Here is a 21,967-nt window from a genome sequence, read left to right on the forward strand (position 1 = left end):
AACTTTTTTTTTTTTTCAAAAAAGAAACCTGCCTTCTGAAATTGCCCTTTTTTTCAAAATTGAAATGTTTAAATCACAAAAACAATATAATAAAAATCAGAATCACCCAAACAGTTTAATGAAAAAAGACAACTTAACAACTTTTAACGATAAAAAATAATTGCAATTTCTTTAAACAACAAAAAATCTAATTATTATATAATTTAAAATACAACCATTTAAATTTCTTTCCCTCTCTTCTAGTTAAAAATAAGAAAGGTAAGTCCATCCCCAGGTATTCATTTTTATTTTCACCAACCCCTCTCCTCTCATAAATAATAAACAGTTCCCTGTTTGGACCTTGTATTGAGAAATGTTTTTGAAGCTTTTGTTTTCAAGTTCAAGACTGAGCCTTCGAGCTCAATGAATGTCATTCTCTGAAGTCTGTTGTCTTTTTTAAGAGTAACTAAAACTTGTGGGCTTTTATTTTGAAGGCCAGCAGCTGCTGTGCCCCGGAAGCAGTATTCTCTCCTGCGTGTAACTTGACGTAGTTTGACGAAGATGGCGTCGGGCAGAGCCGTCTGTTAGCAGAGAGTCTTTGTTGTGTTGATAAAGTGTGAAAATGTGTAAAGTCCAAATGCTGAGAGCGTTGGTGAAGCAGCGACTAACTGCGGCTGCTGAAGAGATATTTGGGCTGTTTGAAAGAACGATAGCAGAGTACGAGGAGGAACTTTCTCGATCAAAAGAGGAGAACGAGCGACAACGGAAACTACTGGACGCTGTTTTCAACCCTCAGCTCCGGTTACACAGAGCAGGTCTGTTTACCTGAGGGACTGTTCTCTATTTATCACAGCGGGGCTGTTTACCTGAGGGACTGTTCTGTATTTATCACAGCGGAGCTGTTTACCTGAGGGACTGTTCTCTATTTATCACAGCGGGGCTGTTAAACTGAGGGACTGTTCTCTATACATCACAGCGTGGCTGTTTAACTGAGGGACTGTTCTGTATATATCACAGCGGGGCTGTTTGACGGAGGGACTGTTCTCTATTTATCACAGCGGGGCTGTTTAACTGAGGGACTGTTCTGTATATATCACAGCGGGGCTGTTTGACGGAGGGACGGTTCTGTATTTATCATTGGGATCTGTTTAACTGAGGGTCTGCTCTGTGTTTGTCACAGTGGGGTTTTTTTTAACTGACGGAAAATGAGGCAGATGTTAGGTTTGTGTGGTGATTAATATTTTGTACCTTCCTGAAGGTTCAGGCGGGTAAACGATTTAGTTTTAGGTGGATTAAAATATTATATTACAGCCCCCTGGAAGATTTTATTTCACTGACAGTAATATGACGAGATGTTGATCACTGTCCAGTGTCTTTGTTCATTGGTGACGCACTCAGCACATTCTACGTCACACCTACTGGGGCTGTCGGTCCTAAATCATTAGACACCCTCACCCAGACGACCCAGCCGGAGGTGATCAGTCCCCGACTTGTATCCAAGTGGCGCACTACTCTTGAGAACCCCCCTCCGGATCCTCAGCTACCACGAGGCCTTTCCAGCAGTCTCCAGAATGATTTTGGTGGCTCTTCTACACTGTAGTGCTTTTAGTCCAAGGAGTTTGAGGGCTTACTTGATGACTGCTCAGCAATGCCCTGACACCCGACCTCGACTGGTTCTCACTGGGCTCTCCAGCCGTTGCTCCTGCAGTCTACAACAAGCTCTGAGTGCTTGGTCCTTTTTGGCAGATTTGCTTCTCCCATCTGGTCTTCCCAGGGGATCATGACTTCCAGCATGAACACTTGCCTTGTTGTTGTTCTCCAGAGTACCTCTCTTCTGGCACATTCTGTAGTATCAGTCTCATTCAACAGTGCCGATTGGCTGGGCTTTCCAGAACATCATACACTGATTAGGTAAAAGGCGTGATTCACAGACGTTTCACTCTCCGAAGCTATGTTGATCTTGATATCTTGAATCTTGATATTATCTTGCATTGTTCCACATGCTCTCACCTGGTCCACACACCTTGTTTGTAAATGCCAACGATCTTGCTATAATGTTCTTCCTCCATTGGTACCTTGTCCTGGACCAACTGACGGCTCTTTTTTCCACAGGCTTTGTTGCCCCATCGCGACAGTGCCTACCAGGATGCTGTGCCTCTGCTCTGTCAGCTGTTTACTGTGCCTGCCACTTCCTTCTGGTCTTCTCAGATATTCCTGCTGAAGCAACTTGAACATCAGAGGAGTCTGGGTCCATCATCACCTCCCTGGCTCAGGTGACTTTGAGTTCTTCATCTTATAGACCACAAGAGGCCAAAGTAGCCTTGGTAGGACTCCATGCTGTGTCATCCAGTCTTTAAATCAGCCCGGATGCCCTGACCTGTCTGTCGCAGGGAGCCAGCCTTTCAAGTTGTTCCGGGTTTGCTGAGTTCAGGCTGTGTCCTGCAGGGGACTGTCAAAGACCTTGCCTAGGGTCTTAATGTGTCTTTTGTTTGCAGTTGGAATCTGGGTCTCTCCTGGGATGAAGCGGAACTCCTCTCTTTTTCAGGATGAGAGACCTGGACTTGGCTGGCTTAAAACGCATCCTTACCCATGAGATGATTAGTTCACACCATTGCAGGAGTTGTCTGCAATTAGGGACAGAAATTGCTGTCATCATGAGGTTATCCTTGCATGCTCTTATGGGAGACTGCCGAGTGCTCGATCTAGACAGGGGTCCCAGCATTCCACCTCCACTGATTTGTCATTCTTGTTAATGGCCAGGGAGAGGAGTGGCACAGAGATCTTGCAGCCTGTTATTTTGCCTTTCTCTAGCTGTTTCCAGGCTGATGTTTCTGAACCTGTCAAGACTCTCAATCTGAAGTTTTTGTAGTAGTCCAGAATGATGTTGTGAATTGACTCTGGAACATAGTTTCTTGTCAGCAATGGTTCAACAAGCTTGTTTGGAATGAATCCATAGGCATTGGTGAGGTCTAGCCAGAGTACTGCGAGGTCTCCTCTGTGGATCAGCCTGGATAAGCCTGGATCACCACTCCTTTCCTCTTGTCTTCTAGGCATCCAGGTGCTTCTGGAACTCCCCACTTCTGTACTAAGGTGTCTATGCATGTATTCGAAGATACAAAACTGCTCAGTGTTGCTGGACTATTCCTCTTTCAGTATCTAAACACTTCATTCCTGCCTCCACTGGGACATTCCCTTGTGCCAGCTCGCCTTTGAGATCTTCCGGCGTTGCAGTAGGAGCTTTGGGTACTGCTTGTAAACCCTGTGTGGTACTCTGCTAGAGCCACGGACGGGATATGTTCTTGAAGTTTAGACTGCTTCTTTGAACTTCTTCTGGGTCACCCGATTGGGGGTGTCACCCCTGACTCACACAAGCCAAGATCTCGCTCTCTCATGGTGTCACCAAAAGGGATTCTGAGGTGGTTTATCTCCTCTAGTGAACAGGTGAGGTTGCCACTTCACTTCTGCCTCTTTAGTCTCTAGGTGAAGCTGAAGCAGTTGGAAGTGAAAGCACTGTGCTTTTGGAACCTCTCCTTGCCCTCCTTCTGTGCTACTTGGCTCTCCATAGTGTGATTAGCTTCCTCTTAATAATGGATGTGAGGTCTATCAGGGCAGCTTTCTCTTCCGCTAACTTTAACTGACACTTCAGGGATTTGAACTCTTGTCTTGGTTGGCTGATCTTGACCTCCTGCTGGTTTGGCTTCACTTGAACACTTGTTCAAGTCTTTTCCTGATACTAAACTGTCTTGCTCCTATAGACATCATGATGGTGTACATATTCTGGTGATTACGATCAACACAACCCTTCAATGTTGCTCCCAAGATTTTGTTTATGTCCTCATCAATCTGGAGCCACTTCTTCTTGCAGGCTATGTCATGCAACATTGTTCCAAATTCCTGCAACGGGTCTGTCCCGTTGAGTTAAGTATATCCTAAAATGACTTTGTTGAACCAAACTCAGCCAGATCACAGACATGCTTAAAACACAACAATTTTTTTCAAGAATTATTTTTATTCACAAACAATAATACTGTGAAATAAAAGTGTCCTTAAATAATAATGCCTCTAATAAACTGAAAGACAGATGTTACTGTATGCCATCCACAGAAATGCCTGGCTGGCTTAGTCCTCCTCTAGCCCCATAGACTCCTTTCAGTGGAGTACAGTGTGTCAACCTGTTCCTGTATCAACCAGAGACTTCACATTAAATCACAGTTTTCCTTAATGTGTGTTTCCTGTTTCCTGTGTCAAACAGATATGAAGGCATACACTGTTCCACCCCCGTTAACATGAAATCACAGTTCTCCTTAATGGGTGTTTCCTATTTCTTGCAGACGTCCAGCAGCCGTTGGTGGTTAAAGAAAAGGTTTGCCCCTCCAGTGTGGACCATGAGGACCCAGAGCTTCCTCTCATTAAGGATGACCAGGAGGACCCAGAGCCCCCCCACATTAAAGAGGAGCAGGAGGAGCTGTGGAGCAGTCAGGAGGGAGAGCAGCTTCAAGGTCTGGAGGAGGCTGATATCACCAAGTTCCCATTCACTCCTGTCCCTGTGAAGAGTGAAGATGATGAAGAGAAACCTCAGTTCTCACAGCTTCATCAAAGACTAACTGAACAGATGGAAACAGAAGCTGATGGAGAGGACTGTGGAGGACCAGAACCAGACAGGAACTCACATCCAGACGGATACTTACAAGCGGTCAGTAAGGACAAGTCTGGAGACTCCTCTTTGGCTGAGATTGAGGTCAGTATTGATAACTGGACGGAGACCAGAGAATCTCAGTCAGGTTTACACTATCTAAAAAATGATCAAGTTCCTGATAGCGATAAACCATTCAGCTGCCCTGAGTGTGAGAAAAGATTTGGCAGTAAAAAACATCTGAAACAACACATGAGAACTCATACAGGAGAGAAACCATTCAGCTGCTCAGTGTGTAAAAAATCTTTTGCGCAGAGTGGATGTTTACATAAACACATGAGAATTCACACAGGAGAGAAACCATTCAATTGCTCAGTATGTGGTAAAGCGTTCACTGAAAGAGGAAATTTGAAGGTACACATTAAAACGCACACAGGTGAGAAGGCTTTCAGCTGCACATTTTGTGAGAAATCTTTTGCACAGAAGGGAAATTTACAGAATCACGTGAGTATCCACACAGGAGAGAAAGTATTGAGCTGCTCAGTTTGTGGTAAGCAATTTTTGGGCAAGCATCGTCTGAAGCAACACATGATGAATCATACAGGAGAGAGACCTTTCAGCTGTTCAATATGTGGTAAAGCTTTCATTGAAAGAGGAAATATGAGGAGACACATGTTGACTCATACAGGACAGAAATCTTTCAGCTGTTCAGTGTGTGATAAAGGTTTCATTGACAGTGGAAGTCTGAAGAGACACATGGTTACTCATACAGGAGAGAAACCCTTCAATTGCTCAGTTTGTGGGAAACGTTTTATACAGAAAGTGCAACTGACAAACCACATGTCAGTCCACACAGGAGCAAAACGATTCAGCTGCAGTGCTTGTAACAAAACATTTGCCTGGCGTCCACGGGTCAAAAGACATAAATGTGTTGGTAGTCAGTCCTCACAGCTCTCCTCACAAACTGAGGAGAACAGAGAGGCAGAGCCTCCAGCCAGCAGCTCAACTCAACACATGGAAACAGAAGCTGATGGAGAGGACTGTGGAGGACCAGAACCAGCCAGGAACTCACATCTAGATACACATTTACAACCAGACACTGAGGACAAGACTGGAGACTTTTCTGAACCTGAGACTGATGACAGTGATGATTGGAGGGAGACCAGAGAACCTCAGTCAGGTTTAAACTCTCTGAAAAATGATCAAGTCCCTGTCAGGGAGAAACCATTCAGCTGCTCTGAGTGTGGGAAAAGATTTGGCACTAAGGAAAGTCTGGCCACACACATGAGATCTCATACAGGAGAGAAACCATTCAGCTGCTCTGAGTGTGGGAAAAGATTTGGCACTAAGGAAAGTCTGGCCACACACATGAGATCTCATACAGGAGAGAAACCATTCAGCTGCTCTGAGTGTGGGAAAAGATATGTCTGCACAGCAACTCTAGAGAGACACTTAAGATCTCATACAGGAGAGAAACCTTTCAGCTGCTCAGTCTGTAAGAAATCTTTTACACACAGAGGAAATTTAGAGATTCACATGGCAGTCCACACAGGAGAGAAACTGTTCAGCTGCAGTGTTTGTAACAAAACATTTGCCTGGCGGTATCAGATCAAAAGACATAAATGTGTCCATAGTCAGTCCTCACAGCTTCATTAGACTCAAACTGAGGAGAACAGAGAGGCAGAGCCTTTAGCCAGTAGCTCAACTGAACAGATGAGGGCGGATATAAACTGGACATGTAAGCCGTTTCCTGTAAGTTCAGACCTCTATCAAATTTTTGATGCGTCCTTTTGATCTTCAGACAGAGGAGCTCCATGTTTCAGGCTCCTTCAGTTTTCACACCTCAGTTTGAAGTTTGGCCTATGGACCCAGTCTTCATTCACTACTGATCACTGTTGTATGTGACCCTCAACATCATCAAGCTGACAAAAGAGCCTACTTTCTTCTCTTCTGTCTCCTATGACCTCACAGAGGGAAGTCGTCAAGCAGCTGGAGCAGCAAAGAACAGCTCTCTGCACGTGGCTCTGCAAGCACACAAAAAACTCTGCCAAATGGTCGAAGAGACCAGACAAGTTAGTCCTCCAGGCAGACACATAGTTCGCAAGTTACCTTTGTTAGCAAATGGGAACAAATCTGAGTTACCTCTGTAAGGATAACGAGAGACTGGTTTCATCTGATCTGCACAATCTGAACACAGCGCAGCAAAGACTGCAGTGGAACCACAATTCTTCTAAGCCAGGCTCATCCTCAGTGGATGAATGCAGGCTAACAAGCAGCACAATAAAACAACTGTTCCCTCCATTCATGGACTGAAAAAATAATGACTGGGCACATCGTGAGCACAACAGTACAGATTAAGGAAGACTTTTACTTTTGTTAATGTCATCCAAACCCCTTACCGTGCACCTTTATACAGCACAGATCACGAACACACATATATTCTAATTGTGCTTTTCAACATAACTACACTCAGAGAGGGAACTTAAATTTCCCATTCAACACATTTACATTTTTCTTTTGTCCTGACTGACCACCTGTGTTCAAACTGACTGGGTGGTCCATCTTGTTTGTAGTTATCTGTTATTTCAGTCAAATTTGTTCCTCTTGTTCTCTCTCTCTCACACACACACTCACACATTGTAAAGTTACATTGTATGTTTTTGTTTATTTTAGATTTAATGTGGATTCAAACATTTAAATCATACTTGCCTCCAAATGGAAAGTTTAATATAGTTTTGCTTTTTTTTAATCTTGTTCCTGGTTTACTTCAGTAGTCAGCATGAGCGTTTGCTGTTTCTGGACTCTTTGTTCACCGTGGAAGCACAAGAGAAATATCGAGTGTTTTCACAAATTGAATGTAACATGGGCTGACTGATAAACAAATGGTCATTCGATTGTTGAAATATTCTTTTAACCCTTCCTATGCTAAGATCTACAGTAACTAAAGCTTTCAGATAAATGTAGTGCAGTAATGTAGTAGAGTAAAAGCACAAAGTGGCATAAAAAGAACAGACTCAGGTGAAGTAAAGGTACCACAAATCTATACTGAAATGCAGACAAGTTGACAAGAAAGTTGCCTGAAAATTAGTTTTAAAAAAGAGAGACGGAATTTATTTTAAATTTATAAAATGAAATTGTTAAAAAGTACAGAAAATGTTCTAGTAAACTACCATAATTAATTATGATGTTATTAAAAGAAAACCTTAAAATTCTCGATATATTACTTTGTTTTTCCAACCTTTTTTGTTTTGTTTACCTTTTTTGATTTGTTTTTAGTTCTAAATTTCAGGAGTTTCTTTGTTACTTGCAACTTCTCCCCTTTTTAAAACAGAAATTAAGCCAATTTGCCCAGATGTAAAAGGGTTAAGAACAAGACGATGAAATGTATAACAATGATATTTAATATTATTAATATTATAATTATTATTTTTTAAAATTATTATTATGGGCCTCTTGGGTGCCTCCCACTGGAGGCCCTGTGGCAGACCCAGAATGTGCTGGAGGGAGTATATATCTTGTCTGGCCTGGGAATGCCTTATTATTAATCCGAAGTCAATAATAAGGCCATAATAATCCCTTTGTTGATTCATATGTAATGCATTTCAGCTTTTAAGTACTATTTTTTTCTCTTTTTAAAAGATCCTTTTTGTATTACTGCTTGGTCTTGAAATTTTGATCAGATATGCAATCTTTGTTTTTATCTTTTTTGTTTAATGTATGATTATTGTTATTTAATAGGGGAGGAATGTCCGTGAGCCTTTTATTGGCTTCTGACCTCCTACATAATATTCAAACTTTTTAAATATCCTTAATGTCTTTTTCATATACATGAATGTGCAAATAAATAAACTAAAAATACAAATCCTGGACCTTGTGTTGAGAAATGTTTTATAGCTTTTGTTTCCCAGTTCAAGAATGAGCCTTCATAACCCTTAAAGTTCAGTGAATGTCATTTTTTAAAGTCTCTTTTCTTTTTTCACAGTAAGACTGTAAACGCTTGTGGGTTTTTATTTTGAAGGCGAGCTGCCCCGGAAGCAGTATTCTCTCCTGTGTGAAACTGAGCGCAGTTTGACGAAGATGGCGTCGGGCAGAGCCGTCTGTTAGCAGAGAGTCTTTGTTGTGTTGATAAAGTGTGAAAATGTGTAAAGTCCAAATGCTGAGAGCGTTGGTGAAGCAGCGACTAACTGCGGCTGCTGAAGAGATATTTGGGCTGTTTGAAAGAACGATAGCAGAGTACGAGGAGGAACTTTCTCGATCAAAAGAGGAGAACGAGCGACAACGGAAACTACTGGACGCTGTTTTCAACCCTCAGCTCCGGTTACACAGAGCAGGTCTGTTTGTTTGTGGTGGTTTTTGAAGAAAACACGCCCTCCAAACCCACTGACCCGCCAAAGTACAAATTGCCACAATGATGCCATTTACTAAATCCAGAAACGCTGCAGATTAATTCCATACCTGATACGTTAATATTCTCATTTTTTTCACAATATCAGATGAAAAGGATCTTGTTTCAGTTGTAAATCAGTAGTTAAGTGTATTTTATGAGACTAAATTTAACAATTGAGAATTATAGTTGCGTTTTTTTGGAATGGTGCCATTATGTGTGAATTAAATCACATTGCCATACTTGACAAAATGAATGAAGTATTTATTCTAATGTTTTTATATATATGTATATATTATGATAGACATTTTCAGACTTTGAACACAAGTTTCTAACAGGAATAATATTTTAGAGTTTCCCTAATTTTCCATTTACAAATACTTAATGAGCTTTTTCTTTACTGTGATGTCACACCCAGTGGAAATGTCCCTCCAGGCTTCCTTACAGACAAGATGAGGTCGAAGATATCAAAACATATGTAGAATATTTTTGGTCATAATTCAAAGTAAAAGTCCAAATAGAAAATTTAAAGAGATTACATTAAAAAGATTATTAATTAACCACATTATTAGAAATAAGTAGGCCATAATTAAACTTCAAAAGAATGATGAAAATGAAAATGATCATTTGAAAATGTAAAGAGGCAATAGAAAAGTGAAATTTTAATGGAAATGCTCAAACTGAAATCCAAAATTTTAAAGCTGAAATTGAAAATGACAATGGAAATAAGAAAAGAGAAACATCAAATATGAAACATTATCTGGGAAATGGAAAGCTGAAATGGAGATCCTGATATTACAAGCTTAAACAGACATATATATAACTAACATCAGTCTCGCTTTGGTATCCAACTAACCAATAACTTAACTACCCAGACATCAAAACAATAACAGAATAGCATCAAATCACTATGGAGCAACTCTGCCCTTCATTAATGGACTATTAATGAAGGGCAGAGTTGCTTTGTTGAGCTGCTTGTTAGCCGGTGGTCGTCTGTTGTGGATGAGCCTGAAGAGTTGTGGATTCAGATGCAGGCCTTGCTGTGCTGTGTTCCAGTGGTTTACGGTCACTTGTTGTGTCTTTACAGTGTCGCTGTTCTGTGCTAACTGGGCTTTGTTCCTTATTGCGTGAAAAGTTATCTCCGTTTTGTTTTAATTTTTGAGCATGAGATTTGATGAATTTTTAAATCCCAACGCTAAACCACAGTATTGTGACCTGACACAGCTGAGTGAACGACGTGTCGCTGTTTGGTGGTCAGTGATCTGAAGGAGTTCAACAGGGAGTTTGTTGCTTAGATTTAAACTATCGGCAACATTTGTCTGAAAAGTCTATCTGTGTGTTTCCTGTTTCCTGCAGACATCCAGCAACTGTTGGTGGTTAAAGAAGAGGTTCCCCCCTCCACTGTGGACCAGGAGGACCCAGATTGTCCACATATTAAAGAGGACCAGGAGGACCCAGAGCCCCCACACATTAAAGAGGAGCAGGAGGAGCTGTGGAGCAGTCAGGAGGGAGAGCAGCTTCAAGGTCTGGAGGAGGCTGATATCACCAAGTTCCCATTCACTCCTGTCCCTGTGAAGAGTGAAGATGATGAAGAGAAACCTCAGTCCTCACAGCTTCATCAAAGACTAACTGAACAGATGGAAACAGAAGCTGATGGAGAGGACTGTGGAGGACCAGAACCAGACAGGGACTCACATCCAGATACACATTTACAACCAGAGACTGAGGACAAGACTGGAGACTCTTCTGAACCTGAGACTGAGGACAGTGATGATTGGAGGGAGACCAGAGAACCTCAGTCAGGTTTAAACTCTCTGAAAAATGATCAAGTCAATGAGAAACCGTTCAGCTGCTCTGAGTGTGGGAAAAGATTTGGCCGCAAGGACTATCTGAAGACACACATGACAACTCATACAGGAGAGAAACCTTTTAGCTGCTCAGTCTGTAAGAAATGTTTTACACAGAGTGGTAGTTTATACAAACACATGAAAAATCACACAGGAGATAAGAGCTTCAGCTGCAGTGTTTGTGAACAAAGATTCACTTCAAATAAACTTTTAAGAAACCATCAGTGTGTTGGCCATCAGTCCTCACAGCGTCAACAAAGACAAACTGAACAGATGGAAACAGAAGCTGATGGAGAGGACTGTGGAGGACCAGAACCAGACAGGAACTCACATCCAGATACACATTTACAACCAGAGACTGAGGACAAGACTGGAGACTCTTCTGAACCTGAGACTGAGGACAGAGATGATTGGAGGGAGACCAGAGAACCTCAGTCAGGTTTAAACTCTCTGAAAAATGATCAAGTCAAGGAGAAACCATTCAGCTGCTCCAAGTGTGAAAAAAGATTTGGCTTCAAGTCAAAGCTGAAGATACACATGAGAACTCATACAGGAGAGAAGCCATTTAGTTGTTCAGTCTGTCAGAGATCTTTTAAAGAGAATGGAACTTTACAGAAACATATAAAAATCCACACAGGAGAGAAACCATTTAGTTGCTCTGTTTGTGATAAAGGTTTTATACAAAAGATACATCTGACAGAACACATGACAGTCCACACAGGAGAAAGGCCCTTCAGCTGCAGTGTTTGTAACAAAAGATTTGCCAGGTGTCATCTGATCAAAAAACATAAATGTGTCGTTCGTCAGTCATCACAGCTCCATAAAACTCAAACTGAGGAGGCAGAGCCTCCAGCCAGCAGCTCAACTGAACCAACCAGAAAATCTCAGTCAGGTTTAAACTCTCTGAAATATGCTCAAGTCGCGTTCAGTGATTCAAGATGTAGTGCTGGTAAGAAGCGATTTTGCTGCTTTGAGTGTGGGAAAAGATTTGGCTTCAAGTCAAAGCTGAAGATACACATGAGAACTCATACAGGAGAGAAACCTTTTAGTTGCTCAGTCTGTCAGAAATCTTTTAAAGAGAATGGAAATTTACAGAAACACATGAAAATCCACACAGGAGAGAAACCTTTCAGCTGTTCAGTCTGTAAGAAATATTTTACACATACACAAAGTTTTAGGTTACATATGAGAATCCACACAGGAGAGAAACCTTTCAGCTGCACTGAGTGTTACTAATGATTAAATTCAAAACGATATCCGAGCAAACACATTATAATCCACATTGGAGAGAAGCCTTTCAGCTGCTCGGTCTTTAAAAAATCTTTTACACAGAATGGAAATTTTAAGTTACACATGAAAACCCACTTAGGAGAGAAACCTTTCACTTCACTTTCAATGCAGGCTGAACAAGACTAACAAAGACAGTTTTATTATTATTATTATTATTATTATTATTTGTCGAGTTAAAATGTAATATATATGTGTGTATATATTCTCCACAGGTGGCAGCGCTCTTGTACAATGTTGAACTGTCCCTTAAAAACATCACCAATAACTTCACCTTCAGACAAATTCATCAGGTACCAACAAAAACAGATGAAATATCAGATTTACACTCCGAGACCAAAAGTTGTATCTTTTGTTTGAAACTTAAAGAGAAACAAACTACCATCATCTTATAGTATTTGTCTTGTTCATACTGAGTTGGTTGAATCAGTAAAAAGCATCGAGGGTTTCTCAGACTGGAAGGACTGAATAAAGGCGACACAACAACTGAAGAGCTGTTTCTTTTTTTCCTGATCTGTTTCTTTTTCTCTGGAGTTGACAAAAGCCTCTGTGGTTTTTCGCTCGTGTCATGCTGCTGGTAAGTTTGTGCAAACATTTTATTTTTATATGCATTTAAACGAGACTTAGAATAAAGTAATTCTGTTGAAATATCACTTTAAGATCAGGATTGGCCATGTTTTTGTTTTTTTTCTTCTTCTGACTCTTTTGTTCCACATAATATGTCCAAGGAAAAAATCAAATAATAATTCGATTTTTTAACAGTTTCTGGCTAATATATTAATTAATTAAATAAGTAATTAAGATATTTATTTAAAAGTTGGTGGTAAAATAAAAACAGAATAAGCCATTGGAGTTTTATGACCCTCACCTACACCCAAATTAAAACGAAAGGTCCCTCCCCAGTGCTTGAAGTATTAGGTGATTTGACTCTTTTTGGCACCACTCCCTCTCCACTCATAAATAATGAACAATCCCTTATTTAGACGTCTTGATAAATGTTTAGACGCTTTTGTTTTTAGGTCCAAGAATGAACCGTAAAGCTCAATGAATGTCATTCTTTAAAACGCCATTTTTTTTTCGGAGTACGTAACACTTGTGGGCTTTTATTTTGAAGGGAGAGTTGCCCCGGAAGCAGTATTCTCTCCTGTGTGAAACTGAGCGCAGTTTGACGAAGATGGCGTCGGGCAGAGCCGTCTGTTAGCAGAGAGTCTTTGTTGTGTTGATAAAGTGTGAAAATGTGTAAAGTCCAAATGCTGAGAGCGTTGGTGAAGCAGCGACTAACTGCGGCTGCTGAAGAGATATTTGGGCTGTTTGAAAGAACGATAGCAGAGTACGAGGAGGAACTTTCTCGATCAAAAGAGGAGAACGAGCGACAACGGAAACTACTGGACGCTGTTTTCAACCCTCAGCTCCGGTTACACAGAGCAGGTCTGTTTACCTGAGGGACTGTTCTCTATTTATCACAGCGGGGCTGTTTACCTGAGGGACTGTTCTCTATTTATCACAGCGGGGCTGTTTACCTGAGGGACTGTTCTCTATTTATCACAGCGGGGCTGTTTACCTGAGGGACTGTTCTCTATTTATCACAGCGGGACTGTTTACCTGAGGGACTGTTCTCTATTGATCACAGCGGGACTGTGTACCTGAGGGACTGTTCTCTATTTATCACAGCGGGGCTGTTTACCTGAGGGACTGTTCTCTATTTATCACAGGGGTGCCATTTGAAAAAATGGAAGCAGAGAGCGACGAGGATCTGGAGAAACGCAGACAACACTGGAAACTACTGGACGCAGTTTTCAACCCCAAAGTCCGGTTACACCGAGCAGGTGGGTTTAACTGAGGGACTGTTCTCTATTTATATATATTATATTATATATTATTATTATTATAATGGCAGCAGATTGTCTCCCTGAAGTCACTGGAGGCTGAATAACAGAGTGGAGTAAAGTGTGAATGTTTCCATCAGTTTCTCAGAGAGTCAAAAGCAGCGTGAATACTTCATTATATTAACGAGTGTGAAACAAAGCAGATATAAATGTAACGTTCACGCTTAAATTTGGTTCCATCTCCGATCAATAATCAATAATCAGAGCTGCACGGTTCTTGCTAAAATCAGTTTTTTTTTCACGAAGAACTGAGATCTCGATTCTCTCTCGAGACTTTATTTTTTCGTTTGCGGTCTCCTCGCGATATCGCTCATTCATGGCAGTGCGACTGCTGAAACGACGACACGGTGGCGAAATGTAACGCTTATCCGTGTGTTTGGGACTTTTTGAAGCCGGGTTGCTTCGCACGGACGTGGCGGCGTCCGTTATTTGCTCGTGTCTCCGGATGCTCGGTGGATAGACACAATTTTGCGCTTGTTCCAAGTCGAACTCCTCAAAAAGTGTTTCCAGACGACTGAATTAGTTTGATCTTTTTCCTCGACTAAGGGCTGCCGTTCTGCCATCTTCTGCCAGTCATTATTCGTGTCGGAGGCAAAACTCTTGGAAAACTGCAGAAATGCGCCGCCCTCGTAGCTCCCGCCTCCCTCTCAACATGAAATGAAACCGTGTTTGGGCTTGAGGGGAGCAGAGCGCCCCGCTGTGGACGAAGTTTTCAAAACGAGAGACAAAACGAGAGCGACACAGCATGCGGCACAATCACCGTTCATTCGTACGTTTCGTAAAAGCTGCCAACATTTAGTGTTTGAATTGTTTCATATTTGGTTTTGTAGTTATTTAGTATTTAATGTTATTTCGACAGCTCAGGGATTTTTATGCACTTTGCGCTTTGTTGTCAATAATAATCAGTTTTTAGCAAAGTGACAAAGAAAAAATGCTTATTTTTTTATTATATCTGTTCTTATTTTTGGTAAGTCTGATTCATCAATTAATCCAAAAAAAATAATCGACTGATTAATAGATTATCGAAAATAATCGTTAGTTGAAGCCGTAATTGACAGTTTTTACCCCAGATCACAAAATGCTTCTTGACTGGATGTAGAACCCGACAAATAGAGGATTTTTGGGACCAATACCGATTTTATAGCGGAAAGTTCACCTTTCACCAATATTGCATTTGATATGGTGAATTTTTGAACTTGAATGATTAAAGATCATTTCTTTGTGGATTGTGCCCAGATTTTTCACTCATGTGACGACCAAAAGACTCCAAAGGCGGCATTAATAAACAACAATTTACTTAATGAACATTACACACAAACTATAATAAAGACCGAAGAAAACTAAAATAAAAATCATTCGTGAGTGTAGACAGTAGAGTAAGAGGGCGCTCTGCTGGACAAACTACAGAATGACACCATTTCTAAACCAGCCCAGCATCATTTGTTGCATTGTGACAAAGTTTTCTTATCAGCACAAATCGAAAAAGATATGTGCCAGGGCTGATTTGCTCCATTATGTCTGTAAAAGGCTTTTTTCGGCCGATAATATCGGTAAATTGAATAATCAGTCGGGCTCTACCAAAAATGGCAAAACATTGCACAAAAATGAAAAAGGTGGCCTTTCTGTTTAGGGCGTGGCTCCAAGAGGTTTTATTGTAGGTCTTGGGCAGTGACACATGCCTCCCAATCTTTATACCTCTAGATAAAACAAAAATAATAATATTAATAATAATAATTATGATTATGGTCATAATATTAATACGCAGAGTTTATGGCGCACTTTTAAAGATCCACATTACAAAGGGCGTGAAGAAGGCAGCAAATAGTTTTTTTTTAAATAACACAAATAAAAACAATTACGAAAAAAAACTTTTCGCTGCATAATAAACAATCCAGTGATTGTGTGTTTTTTGTAGTCCATCATGTGAACATTGTAGTTTCATCACCTCAGACCCACGTCAGTAACGTGCGGTCGGATTCTATAAACACCGTGATCGTCTTTTCTTAACTCCTTCACATCTCTCCTTGACCTCATGACATTTTCTCTGGAGGTTAAGGAAAAGTCGTTTGGAAAGGAGATTATTTGAAAATTTCGACTACAGCCACAGTTTTCTTTCGTGTCTATTTCCTGCAGATGTCCAGCAGCTGTTGGTGGTTAAAGAAGAGGTTCCTCCCTCCAGTGTGGACCAGGAGGACCCAGAGCCCCCACACATTAAAGAGGAGCAGGAGGACCCAGAGCCCCCGCACATTAAAGAGGACCAGGAGGACCCAGAGCCCCCACACATTAAAGAGGATCAGGAGGACCCAGAGCCCCCACATATGAAAGAGGACCAGGAGGACCTAGAGCCTCCACACATTAAAGAGAACCAGGAGGACCCAGAGCCCCCGCACATTAAAGAGGAGCAGGAGGACCCAGAGCCCCCACGCATTAAAGAGGAGCAGGAGGAGCTGTGGAGCAGTCAGGAGGGAGAGCAGCTTCAAGGTCTGGAGGAGGCTGATATCACCAAGTTCCCATTCACTCCTGTCCCTGTGAAGAGTGAAGATGATGAAGAGAAACCTCAGTCCTCACAGCTTCATCAAAGACTAACTGAACAGATGGAAACAGAAGCTGATGGAGAGGACTGTGGAGGACCAGAACCAGACAGGGACTCACATCCAGATACACATTTACAACCAGAGACTGAGGACAAGACTGGAGACTCTTCTGAACCTGAGACTGAGGACAGTGATGATTGGACGGAGACCAGAGAACCTCAGTCAGGTTTAAACTCTCTGAAAAATGATCAAGTCCCTGTCAGGGAGAAACCGTTCAGCTGCTCTGAGTGTGGGAAAGGATTTAACTTTAAGTCACAAATTGTGTCACACATGAGAGCTCATACAGGAGAGAAACCCTTCAGTTGTTCAGTTTGCGGCAAAGTCTTTGCTCAAAATACAAAAATGAAGTCACACATGAGAATTCACACAGGAGAGAAACCATTTTCTTGCTCAGTGTGTAGTAAAGCTTTCCGTGAAAGTGGAACACTGAGGGCACACATGAGAACTCATACAGGAGAGAAACCATTTACTTGCACAGTGTGTATGAAAGCTTTTAGGGGGCGCTGGAATCTAAAGAATCACATGAAATCTCATACAGGAGAGAAACCATATACTTGCACAGTGTGTAGTAAAGCTTTTAGTCAGAGTACGACTCTAAAGAATCACATGAGAATTCATACAGGAGTGAAACCATTCAGCTGCTCAGTTTGTCAGAAATCTTATATATCTTGTGGTGGTTTATACTGGCACATGAAAACCCACAAAAGAGACAACAGCTTCAGCTGCAGTGTTTGTGACCAAAGATTCACTTTGTATGAACGTCTCAGAGACCATCAGTGTGTCAGTGGTCAGTCCTCACAGCTTCATGAGAGTAAAACTGAGGAGAACAGAGAGGCAGAGCCTCCAGCCAGCAGCTCAACTCAACACATGGAAACAGAAGCTGATGGAGAGGACTGTGGAGGACCAGAACCAGCCAGGAACTCACAGACAGATACACATTTACAACCAGACACTGAGGACAAGACTGGAGACTCTTCTGAACCTGAGACTGATGACAGTGGTGATTGGAGGGAGACCAGAGAACCTCAGTCAGGTTTAAACTCTCTGAAAAATGATCAGGTCACTGTCAGTAAGAAACCATTGAGTTGCTCAGAGTGTGGGAAAAGATTTGACAACAAAAGATGTCTGAAGGCACACATGAGAACTCATATGGCAGAGAAACCTTTCAGTTACAGATTGTGTGACCAAGCTTTTAGTGGGCATCAGAGTCTAACGAATCACAAGGCGATTCATACAGGAGAGAGACCTTTCAAGTGTTCCTTTTGTGGCAAAGTCTTTAACCAAAATAGAAAACTGAAGATACACATTAGAATTCATACAGGAGAGAAACCATTTAAATGTCGCGTGTGTGGTAAAGATTTCAGAGAGGCTGGGACTCTAAAGAGACATATTAGAACTCATACAGGAGAGAAACCATTCAGCTGCTCAGTTTGTCAGAAATGTTTTACACAGAGTGGAACTTTATACAAACACATGAAAACCCACAAAGGAGACAACAGCTTCAGCTGCAGTGTTTGTGACCAAAGATTCACTTTGTATGAACGTCTCAGAGACCATCAGTGTGTCGGTGGTCAGTCCTCACAGCTTCATCAGACTCAAACTGAGGAGAACAGAGAGGCAGAGCCTCCAGCCAGCAGCTCAACTCAACAGATTAAATCAGAAGCTGATGGAGAGGACTGTGGAGGACCAGAACCAGCCAGGAACTCACATCCAGATACACATTTACAACCAGACACCGAGGACAAGACTGGAGACTCTTGTGAACCTGAGACTGAAGACAGTGATGATTTGAAGAAGACCAGAGAACCTCAGTCAGGTTTAAACTCTCTGAAAAATGATCAAGTCCCTGTCAGTGAGAAACCATTCAGCTGCTCTGAGTGTGGGAAAAGATTTGACTTTAAGTCACAGCTTGAGTCACACATGAGAGCTCATACAGGAGAGAAACCATTTACTTGTTCAGTGTGTGGTAAAGCTTTCAGCATCAATGCAAGATTGAAGATACACATGAGAACTCATACAGGAGAGAGACCCTTCAAGTGTTCAGTTTGTGGCAAAGCTTTCCACGAAAGTAGAATACTAAAGGTACATATTAAAACTCATGCAGGAGAAAAACCATTTACTTGCACAGTTTGTAATAAAGCATTTAAATGCTGCTGGAATCTAAAGACTCACATGAGAAGTCATGAGAAACCATTCAGCTGCTTAGTTTGTAATAAATCTTTTAGACAGAGTGAAGATTTACAGATACACGTGTCAATCCACACAGGAGAGAAACCGTTCAGCTGCCCTGATTGTGGGAGAAGATTTTACTATAAGTCAAAGCTGAATGCACACATGAGATCTCATACAGGAGAGAAACCTTTCAGATGCTCTGAATGTGGGAAAAGATATAGCTTCAAATCAAAGCTGAAAACACACATGAGAACTCATACAGGAGAGAAACCATTTACTTGCGCAGTGTGTAATGAAGCTTTTCATGGTCTTTGGCATCTAAAAAATCACACGAGAACTCACACAGAAGAGAATCAATTTACTTGTGCAGATTGTGGGAAAGTTTTCAGTGAAAGTGAAAAACTGAAGATGCACATGAGAATTCATACAGGAGAAAAACCATTTAGATGTGCTGTGTGCAGTAAAGCTTTCAATGAGTGCGGGAATCTAAGGAGACACATGATAACTCGTACGGGAGAGAAACCTTTTACTTGCACAGTTTGTGATAAAGCTTTCAGTGAAAGTCGAAAACTGAAGATACACATGAGAATACATGCAGGAGAGAAAACATTTAAATGTCAAGTGTGTGGTCAAGATTTCAGAGAGTCTGGGACTCTAAAGAGACACATTAGAACTCATACAGGAGAGAAACCATTCAGCTGCTCAGTTTGTCAGAAATGTTTTACAGAGAGTGGAAATTTATACAAACACATGAAAAAACATAAAGGAGACAACAGCTTCAGCTGCAGTGTTTGTGACCAAAGATTCACTTTGTATAAATTTTTTAGAGACCATCAGTGTGTCGGTGGTCAGTCCTCACAGCTTCATCAGACTCAAACTGAGGAGAACAGAGAGGCAGAGCCTCCAGCCAGCAGCTCAACTCAACACATGGAAACAGAAGCTGAAGCCAAAGAGGGGCAGGAGGACCCAGAGACCCCACACATTCAAGAGGACCAGGAGGACCCAGAGCCCCCACACATTCAAGAGGATCAGGAGGACCCAGAGCCCCCACACATTCAAGAGGACCAGGAGAACCCAGAGCCCCCACACATTAAAGAGGAGCAGGAGGACCCAGAGCCCCCACACATTAAAGAGGAGCAGGAGGACCCAGAGTCCCCACACATTAAAGAGGAGCAGGAGGACCCAGAGCCCCCACACATTAAAGAGGAGCAGGAGGAGCTGTGGAGCAGTCAGGAGGGAGAGCAGCTTCAAGGTCTGGAGGAGGCTGATATCACCAAGTTCCCATTCACTCCTGTCCCTGTGAAGAGTGAAGATGATGAAGAGAAACCTCAGTCCTCACAGCTTCATCAAAGACTAACTGAACAGATGGAAACAGAAGCTGATGGAGAGGACTGTGGAGGACCAGAACCAGACAGGGACTCACATCCAGATACACATTTACAACCAGACACTGATGATAGCGTTGACAGTGATTTTTGGAAGGAGACGAGAGAACGTCCATCTGATTCTAAATATTTGAAAAATGATGAAGTCTCTGTCAGTGATGACAGATGTAAAAAGGACATGAAACCATTCAGCTGCTCTGAGTGTGGGAAACGATTTGGCACCAATAAGGAAGTCAAGCTTCACAAGAGAACTCATACAGGAGAAAAGCCGTTAAGTTGCTCAGTTTGTCAGAAATGTTTTACTCAGAATGGAACTTTACAGAGACACATGATGATCCACACAGGAGAGAAAACATTTAGTTGCTCAATGTGCGGTATAAGTTTCCTTCGCAAAGAAAGTTTAGTTCGTCACATGAGAATCCACACAGGAGAGAAAAGAGAACAGAGAGGCAGTGCCTCCAGTCAGAAGCTCAACTCAACAGATTAAATCTAAAGCTGATGGAGAGGACTGATGAGGACCAGAACCAGTCAGGAACTCACATCCAGATCAGAGTCTTTTCTGAACTTAAAGATGTGTGAGCTCCTCACCATATTTCTTAGGCTGAGCTCAGACATCTTACAGCAGAAAGTCATTTTAGCATTTTGTACCAACAGTCTCATTGTTTCGGTCACTACCCAAAGCTCATAACTGTAGAGATGAAATATCCTGATGTCCCTGAACTGGCCCCCCTGCACACACTGTGGTTTCCTTTTTAAAATGTCTCCACAGCTGCAACCCCTCTGACCTTTCAGCACACCTCTGTTCCTTCAGGAGGTTCCCGGTCCAACCAAATCTGAAAGGCCCTCTTCTTCACCCTGATGGCCTTCTTCACTGCTGGTGTCCACCAGCAGGTCCGCGGATTGTCCTCATCACAGGCACAGTTAAATTTCTCTCCGCAGCTTTTTTGTGCAGAAATTTCATCTGGAGGTGTGATTTTAAGGACAGGGGCCTCAGCAGGACGTTCCCAGTTCACCCTTGCCACAGGTGTGGGTTCATAGGACTTTCCAGCAGCGTCCCCTGCCATCTGATCCAACTCACCAATCAGATCCGAGCAGATGAATATTTGATGCTTTGTTTGCTTTGAAACTTATTGAGTTTTGGTGATAAGTTGATGTTTTGACAGACTGGTGTGGTTTTATCTGATAATGTGATGTGCTTTTATTGGCTTTTCCATATTCTGTACATTAATCTCTTTGGGACACAAATAATCTCCCTTACACTGTTACTTTCTCTTTTTTGGGACTTAATAAAGGCGACACAAGAACTGAAAGAGCTGCGTCATTCCTTCCTGATCTGTTTCTTTGTTCTCTGCTCCCTGAAAAGAGATCACACCACAGTGTGCCACAACATGAAGGACATTTGAACATTTAATGACGTGTCCGTGAAATCTGAGCAGCAGATTCTCTGAGGTCAGCCCAGGCTGTGGCATTTTACACATTTTAAATGAGGCGCAGAAAAAAGTGATTGGGATGAAATATCACTATTTTAAGATAAGAACTGATCTTGTGTTTGTTTTTCTGAACACATTTTCCTCAAACATGATGTGTCCATGGACCATCAGAAATTTGAAAATGCATCAATCTGGCTCTGTTAAATGGTGTTATTTTGGTGATTTTTAAGGAAAACCTGCCTTCTGTTTTGTTTTGTTTTGTTTTCAAAATTGGAATTATCAAATTAGTTCTTTAAAAACATTTAGTGGCTTTTGTTTTCAAGTTCAGGAATGAACCTTTAAACTTGGTGAATGTCATTCTTTTGTTTTC

At 41.7% G+C, this 21,967-nt stretch overlaps 3 protein-coding genes across 5 annotated transcripts; all 3 read left to right on the forward strand.

The window, feature by feature from the left end:
- The first annotated feature begins 531 nt into the window (after positions 1-531).
- On the forward strand, positions 532-8,479 carry LOC121963206 (uncharacterized). 2 transcript variants are annotated; one of them, XM_088090642.1, is made up of 3 exons: positions 532-794; positions 4,311-4,717; positions 6,584-8,479. In XM_088090642.1, the coding sequence occupies exons 1-3, from the start codon at positions 602-604 to the stop codon at positions 6,707-6,709; spliced, it is 726 nt and encodes a 241-aa protein (XP_087946768.1). In that variant the 5' UTR covers positions 532-601; the 3' UTR covers positions 6,710-8,479. The 2 variants fall into 2 exon arrangements, with proteins under 2 accessions (XP_087946768.1, XP_087946767.1); XM_088090641.1 differs by having other exon boundaries at positions 4,311-6,726.
- A 173-nt stretch (positions 8,480-8,652) lies between these two features.
- Positions 8,653-12,621, forward strand: LOC148186754 (uncharacterized). The gene is made up of 2 exons (XM_088090655.1): positions 8,653-8,943; positions 10,353-12,621. The coding sequence occupies exons 1-2, from the start codon at positions 8,751-8,753 to the stop codon at positions 12,077-12,079; spliced, it is 1,920 nt and encodes a 639-aa protein (XP_087946781.1). The 5' UTR covers positions 8,653-8,750; the 3' UTR covers positions 12,080-12,621.
- A 644-nt stretch (positions 12,622-13,265) lies between these two features.
- On the forward strand, positions 13,266-21,477 carry LOC148186755 (uncharacterized). 2 transcript variants are annotated; one of them, XM_088090595.1, is made up of 3 exons: positions 13,266-13,558; positions 13,843-13,956; positions 16,150-21,477. In XM_088090595.1, the coding sequence occupies exons 1-3, from the start codon at positions 13,366-13,368 to the stop codon at positions 20,652-20,654; spliced, it is 4,812 nt and encodes a 1,603-aa protein (XP_087946721.1). In that variant the 5' UTR covers positions 13,266-13,365; the 3' UTR covers positions 20,655-21,477. The 2 variants fall into 2 exon arrangements, with proteins under 2 accessions (XP_087946721.1, XP_087946722.1); XM_088090596.1 differs by lacking the exon at positions 13,843-13,956.
- The last annotated feature ends 490 nt before the right edge of the window (positions 21,478-21,967 follow it).

The sequence above is a fragment of the Plectropomus leopardus genome, chromosome 17 (assembly GCF_026936395.1).
Source record: "Plectropomus leopardus strain MGB_pleo_1.0 chromosome 17, ASM2693639v1, whole genome shotgun sequence".
NCBI classification, from domain to species: Eukaryota; Metazoa; Chordata; class Actinopteri; order Perciformes; family Serranidae; genus Plectropomus; species Plectropomus leopardus.

Bases quoted from the DNA above. Each gene is read 5' to 3' on its own strand.
- LOC121963206 (XM_088090641.1), top strand. From the start codon at position 602: ATGTGTAAAGTCCAAATGCTGAGAGCGTTGGTGAAGCAGCGACTAACT. The intron at 795-4,310 runs GTCTGTTTACCT...TATTTCTTGCAG, and splicing joins GCTCCGGTTACACAGAGCAG to ACGTCCAGCAGCCGTTGGTG.
- LOC148186755 (XM_088090595.1), top strand. From the start codon at position 13,366: ATGTGTAAAGTCCAAATGCTGAGAGCGTTGGTGAAGCAGCGACTAACT. The intron at 13,559-13,842 runs GTCTGTTTACCT...TATTTATCACAG, and splicing joins GCTCCGGTTACACAGAGCAG to GGGTGCCATTTGAAAAAATG. The intron at 13,957-16,149 runs GTGGGTTTAACT...TATTTCCTGCAG, and splicing joins AGTCCGGTTACACCGAGCAG to ATGTCCAGCAGCTGTTGGTG.
- LOC148186754 (XM_088090655.1), top strand. From the start codon at position 8,751: ATGTGTAAAGTCCAAATGCTGAGAGCGTTGGTGAAGCAGCGACTAACT. The intron at 8,944-10,352 runs GTCTGTTTGTTT...TGTTTCCTGCAG, and splicing joins GCTCCGGTTACACAGAGCAG to ACATCCAGCAACTGTTGGTG.